Raw genomic sequence first — 6,975 nt, 5'->3', positions numbered from 1 at the left:
TGCGCTTCGCATTGAGCACTTCCTTTCTGTGTCTATCTGCTTTATGTAGCTGTGATGTTGTGAATTAAAGACTTCATAGCCAGCTGATGACACAGCACAGAACACTGCAGCCTTGTCAGACAGCGATCACATGACTTCTGACAGGATGTGATTCCCTTGAGGACAATTATCTGAGGCCACTCTTCCCATGAGAGGGGAAAGTCAAAGATACATGCAGATGCTTGAAGAAGAAGAATATTCACACTGACCCGCACCAGCTTTTTCTGCAGCATGACATATTGTGAGAACATGCAGTTGTTGACAAGATAAGGGTGGAAGAACAACAATAAATTATTTATATGCGTATTTATGTTCACCTCCATTTAAGAAAGCATCCTTTTTATTACACATAGGCCTAAGTGTGAAATTATTGACACTAAATCAATGAAGGAATGAATTAGTAAATAATAAACATATACACTGTAAACAAATATGACCAATTTAGGTCAACTAACTTTTTTAATCAGTTTAATGTTTTTTAAATTGATATGACTTAAACATCGAAGTTGATTGTACTTTGATTTAAGGCAGCAACTTTTTTTTTTTTTACAGAATAATATTAATATAGAGTGAATTCATTCTGTAGCTATAGGCACACATGATCCAGATTATGTTTTACTGAACAAATAAAAAGGCGTGATTGCTGTCCAGTGTCCAGCATATGAGGTCGTTGAGCAATAAAGCATAACTTTTTTTTTTTTTACTTTCCTTTCTCCACTAGGAATATGTTTTATATTTTACCAAGAGTTCATAAGGGTGTGTGAGTGTGTGTAAGGGGGATGTTACACTCTTTGCCTCTCTTTGCCTTGATGTGCAGTAAACAGGCTTTGGAGAGCCCAGCTGTGAGGGCTTATTGTTGGAGTCGGTAGGAAGTGCTGATAGCTTGCGCAGCTGAACAAAAGCGGGATGAGCGAGTGGAGGGGCGCTCCAGACTCGTCGGCTCCAGCCGAGATTCTCTCTCACAGTCCCGATACTGCACTCCCATTGTTCAGCTCCTCCACCTCCCCTCAACCCCGCTCAGCTGTGACCGAGCCAGAAACCTCCAGTCCCTCTTGCAGGATGAGCCGCTATGTGCACGAGCCATCGGTAAAAAAAGAACGTGCACACATTCATGCACGTTGTTTTTTTTTTAAACAAGGCTATTAAAAAAAAAAAATCTATTAAAAAAATGCACTTAAATCGCAAATAAGTCATCTCTGTTTTATAATATTCATCTTTCTTTATTTTTGTTTAGTGGACCAACTTGTTTTTTTCCGTCACATTAGCCTATTAAAAAATGCATATTTGCTTTCTATAGCCTATTTATAATTTTTATTTTTTATTTTATCGTTTAGGCCATATAAAAATTATTTTTATTCGTAAAACATGAGCCTTAAAGTTCATATTAAACGCTATGCATGTCTAACTTTTAAAAATATCCGGACGAAAATAAACAATAGGCTATATGTTAGCCTAGCTTTTTTTAAATTAGGCTACAACAAAATAAGGTTCCCAGGCATCTAAAAAAACCAACCCTCTGGCTCAATAGGCTATTTTTCACTTTGTCTCTCACTTTTTGTGGCTTTACAAGAGTCTTTCGTGGGACGACAATGGCAGTTTGCAGGTGCGCGCGGAGCGGTAATCGCATCAGAGGTTTTAAGTGATAAATGAGCGCTGACCAGTTTGTTCTCAGGATTCCGCAGCGCGCAGGTGAATGGGGGAGAGTGGAGGGATGCTAGCCTGTTGTTTGTTGTTGCTATAGAGACCGCCCGCTCGGCGCCAGGCTGACAGGCGTCAAGGCTCGAATGAATGGGTGACGTCACGGCGCTGGCGCCCGGCAGTCTGCTTCGGTTTGTTTGGACAATCTGGGGGAAGAATCAGAGCACAGCAATGCAAAGTTATGTGAGTGCGCGCGCTCGCGTTCAAGGCGACGCGCACATGTGAAGGAATTTGGAAGTTTGCGCGAGGAAACACATTCGAAGAAAGACAATGAGACAATCATTGAACAGGACATTTTTGAATAAAAATTAGATTGTGGCAAGACTCGGCTGCACAATAGGATAAACCTCGCCACTATCTACAATCTATCTGCACTTACTGTAGGATAATGGACTGTGCATAGTTTATCTACAATACAAAATAGGCTACTTGATATGCTACTGAACGCAATTAGTCTAATGCTGACGAAAATGTATACAATGTTAACCATAGCATCAGATCACAATAAATGCATTATGTATTAAAACACACTGAATCCATATCATGCCCTGTTATCACGATTTTATCAGATTTTATTCAAACCACAAAACAAATAATCCCAGTCTATTTGATATTAAGCAACTTTTTTATTCATGTATAACTTTTATGACTTAAACTGCACTGTGAAAAAAAGTTTGAACAGTTGAAAGTTTGGTTTCACTGCTGCTCTGAAATTCTTGTAAAGCAACATGTTAGCATGAGTAGTTTTGACATAGGCCCATTCCTTTAAAAGGGCAGTTTTGTTTTTAAATAGCCTACTATGAATAGCCCATTTTAAAAACTTTGTCAGCCAAATAAAAAATCAGTGTGGCAAAACCAAAAGTCATTTTATTGTTATGTGACGAGAAAACAGTATACATTGTGACTGACATTGATTTAAAAAAAGTTTTATTTTAAAAACTCATAATATTTTTATAAACACGATTTGTGTGTGTGTGGCCTACTTAAATACGTTTGAAACAATATGTTTGCATTATGATCATGTACATGTGTGTTCAGGGATCACATCTAGCGCAGTACAATGACAGCAATTATTGTGACAAATGTCAATGGATGGAAACAAAGATGCTGATGAAACATTTTAGCCTACAGTGTGCTTTGTTTCTTGACGCAGCCCACATACGAAGAAATTTGTTTCATTGGAAAGTAATAACTGTTGCCTGTTGATCCTCGAGCACCCCCTCCCTCCGCTTGATCTGTGCCTGCTTCACCTGTGGAGAGTACGGACAGCTGGATATCCACAGAAGACACACATTTGTTTCCATTTGTAACACCATCCCCCAAGCATATTGTATCTGCGATAACAGAGCCGCGCCGTGATTGGCTCCGCGCGCGACTCCGGTGAAATCCTATTGGCCCAAGCCTGAAAACACGAGCGTTTGGGGACGCCCACAATTCTTTAAATACCCAACAACTCGACACTGTTAGCATGTGGTGAACTGTCATCGCACTCTCGACGACTCAAGACCCAAAAGGAGTACGAGCACATCGCTTCAACTCAATCTCTTTGACTTAATCGTCAACTTTTACAGCCAAAATGAAAGTTGTGGGACCTACCTGCGCGCTGAAGAGCGGCGAAGATGTTGTCCGCTGCCTCTCCGACCAGAGCCTGGCTATCACCAAATGCAAGATCCCGCTGCTGGACGAGCAAATGACCATGTTTCTGCAGGACATGAACAGCTGCTACAGCAAACTGAAAGAGCTGGTGCCCACGCTGCCGACCAACAAGAAAGCCAGCAAGGTGGAGATCCTGCAGCACGTTATTGACTACATCTGGGACTTGCAGGTCGAGCTGGACAGCAAGAAGAACCAGAGCTCCGCTCCCCGCACTCCCCTCACGACGCTCAACGCGGAACTGGCCAGCATCTCTGTCGAGGTAAACAGGCCATCTATGATGCTCTCTGCTCAATTAAATGTTCCATTCAATAACAATGTCTGTGTAAATGACTCAACTAATGATGTTTCCCTTCTTGTCTTGCAGAACGGCTGTTCAGACGACCGAATCATGTGCCGTTAAAGCTAATGCTCTCGGTTTCACATCAACTGATCGAAGCATCGCGTGGATCGAACAAGGTGCGCTGAGGTGATGATGAAGATGATGATGATGATGGACCAGAACCGCCGTGACGCATTGAACTGTGTTGGGAGAGACTCTCATTCTCCTGTTGTAGAGGAAAACAACTTTCAGCAGAGAGCCACAAAACCCCGTGGACATTGAGAAGTTTGACGTGCTCTCTGAGGTCTTCCCAAACACACCGATTGTGTGTGTTAAAGCTGTGGAATCCATGGCGATTATTCACTTATAGTTCATGCATTTCCCTCTCGGTCAAAGTTTCTCCAATGTTTTCTTAAGTCTTTAGAAAATTTTCTATTTTGCTGTAAATGTCTTCTCAGATTACTGAGCGAAAGAATGTATTGTATATTACAATGACATATGATGCGAATGCCTTATTGTGTTTTTTACAATGTATATTGTTTTTTTATTATTAAAACAAGAAAATGAGACTTATTTTGGACTTGTTTGATCTGTTTTGTATGTGGGAGTGAATGAAAGTTGGACTGAATTGAGTTCCCCAATTTTTTTTAAAAGAGTTGTTGGTCAGTTTTACTGCCATTTTAAAATGAGTTGGTTTCACAAGGTTAAAGGTCATTTAGCCTCTTAACACATTAAACCGTTTGCTGTAACATGTTTTCTTCATGTTACGACATAATTGTTACACAATTTAGGTCATTACAATTAAATTGAGTTCTCAATTTCAACTTGAAGTACTTTGTCAGTAGCTAAACTGAAAGTGAACTTATCATTCCAGATTGTAACTGAGTAAATGAAACATAAAAACAGCCATTTTAGTGGCTTCATCAGTTTGAAAATGTAAATAATGAAAAACAAATTCAGCTATATAAGATAAGGGCCCTATATCTGATAAATTACATCAACAAAAGGTAAAATAAATAGAAAAGTAGGCCAATAAAGAGAGGGAACTTTATAATCTTTTCTTTGGAAAAAAAAAATGAAATAATTTAAACGTATGTATAGGCTAATTAATAAAGCATTTTAATTGGTTAAGGATTGCTTCATTCATTATTCAAGTTATTTTTAGCTATAGTGCTATTGTCAAACTTTTTTTAAAGTCTGTGATTCCGCTTCTTTTTACGCATCCCAGTATGTAAGCACGGGTAGCGGAAGGGTTAAGTGTTTTCCGAGAAGAAGGCAGTTCGTTATAAGATTTATTCCGTCTCCCTGGTGCAATGTTTTTCTCATTTCCCTGCGGTGTGATGCTCGCAGCTGCAGGCCTCTGCTCGGATCGGCCGGTGTGTGTGATTGTGTTTGTGTGATCGCTTTGTGCCAAGGGCAGGGGAGGGCGCAGACTGAGCGGCGCCGCCGCACACCTGGGGAAGTTCAGGTTAAATCGCTCCACATTCCTCGGCACACAGCTGATTGAAACATTAACAAACAGTAATCCGCAAGCCCGGGCTGCAGATGGGCCGGGAACACGGCCAAGGAACTCTCACTCCCTCTGTATAGTTTCCCACATACTACAACGAAAGCTTCTTTTAATAAGAACTTAGCGCATTTAAACATAGCGCCACACATTATACAGCCAACTTTTCCACTGGAACATCAACTTAACAGCAGCACGCGCTTTGACTTAAGGACACGTTGTTTTCAGGCCAGTGCGAGATATTTAAATTAATTATAGGTAAAAAGTAACCCCACCACCACTAATTAAACCAAATTAATGTTAATTAAGGGGCATTTAGCCTATCCATGCAAGTATTGGATGTTCTCTGAGAGACGTAAAAGTGATAAGGCCAGATACATTTTTAGAAAATCCTAATGCTCATTGTTTTCATTGAATGATATTTAACGCTTCAAGACTATTAATAAGACAATCCCTTTTCAAGAATAAAGTTTGTTTTGTAGTTGAGGCGGGACATTTGAGCTTCTAGCGCCCCTTTGTGGTAACATTATGAACTTTTTTACCTAAAGAGACGCACATAGGCTACTTTGGGTTTCCATCTTTTATGGTGACTTTCCATATAAATGGATTGTATACAGTGCAAACTGTGTATTCGGTCCCCTAACACGTTCCCTAAACACCACCCTCACAGAAAACTTCCTAGATTTGTACATATATAAAAACATAATTTGGTATGATATTATTTATGAAATGTCTGGTATTACTTGGAGTAGCTCACTTTTTTAAAAAAATTTGCTGATAATTTACTCACCCCCATGTCATCCAAGATATCCATGTCATTCTTTATTCAGTCAAAAAGAAATTAAGGTTTTTGATGAAAACATTCCAGGATTTTTCTCCATATAATGGACTTCAATGGGAACCAAATGGTTCAAGGTCCAAAAGAGAATTTCAGTGCTGCTTCAAAGGGCTTTAAACAACACCAGACGATGAATAAGGGTCTTATTTAGCGAAATGTTCGGTCATTTAAAAAATAAATAAAAAAGTTTAAGTTTTATAATCACAAATGCTTGCCTTGCTTTGTTCTGTGGTGAGCATTCGTGACTCTCCCGTTCAAACTCTTTTTTCGAGTCATGACCCGAAGGGTCCTAGATAAGACCCTTATTCATCATCTGGTATCATTTAAAGCCCTTTGAAGCTGCACTGAAACACTCATTTGGACCTTGAACCGTTTGGTTCCCAATGAAGTCCATTATATGGAGAAAATCCGTGAATGTTTTCATCAAAAAAAACTTAATTTTCTTTCTATTTTATCCCCTGAGGACAAGGATTTTAAAAATTGCCATCTTTTGGGATACATTTTGTCCCCATTATGTAGGGTTTACCAGGAACCACAAATGCACACATTGGGTTTCGGTCTGGAACTTTCTATAGACAATGTTTTTATACTGTACAAACTGTACATTATATCCCATAAACCTAAACCTACCATTTCCAGGAAACATTCAGCATATTTACATTTTCCAAAAACATAATTTACTATGATTTATAGCAGTTTCTCATGGGGACCAAAAAAAAAAAAAAAAAAAAAGGCAGGAGCGCAAGCAAACACGCACAGCTATTTAAGTGGGGTCATTCTATACACTTGTATTGTTTTAATATAAAGCTTATTATTAAAAAACAATGCAATTTTGACAATTAAAATAACCCCCAACACCTTTATTTATAAATGTCCTCAAAGTAGAAGTGTCCTCAAAAGGAGCTCTTGTCAGATTTA

At 39.2% G+C, this 6,975-nt stretch overlaps 1 protein-coding gene across 1 annotated transcript; it reads left to right on the top strand.

The window, feature by feature from the left end:
* The first annotated feature begins 3,195 nt into the window (after positions 1-3,195).
* id1 (inhibitor of DNA binding 1, HLH protein) lies at positions 3,196-4,285 on the top strand. The gene is made up of 2 exons (XM_039674268.2): positions 3,196-3,652; positions 3,758-4,285. The coding sequence occupies exons 1-2, from the start codon at positions 3,314-3,316 to the stop codon at positions 3,791-3,793; spliced, it is 375 nt and encodes a 124-aa protein (XP_039530202.1). The 5' UTR covers positions 3,196-3,313; the 3' UTR covers positions 3,794-4,285.
* The last annotated feature ends 2,690 nt before the right edge of the window (positions 4,286-6,975 follow it).

The sequence above is a fragment of the Pimephales promelas genome, chromosome 21 (genome assembly GCF_988280905.1).
Source record: "Pimephales promelas chromosome 21, fPimPro1.hap1.1, whole genome shotgun sequence".
NCBI lineage: Eukaryota > Metazoa > Chordata > Actinopteri > Cypriniformes > Leuciscidae > Pimephales > Pimephales promelas.
Note: the sequence above shows the minus strand (reverse complement) of the source record. Positions and strands in the feature narration are given on the sequence as shown.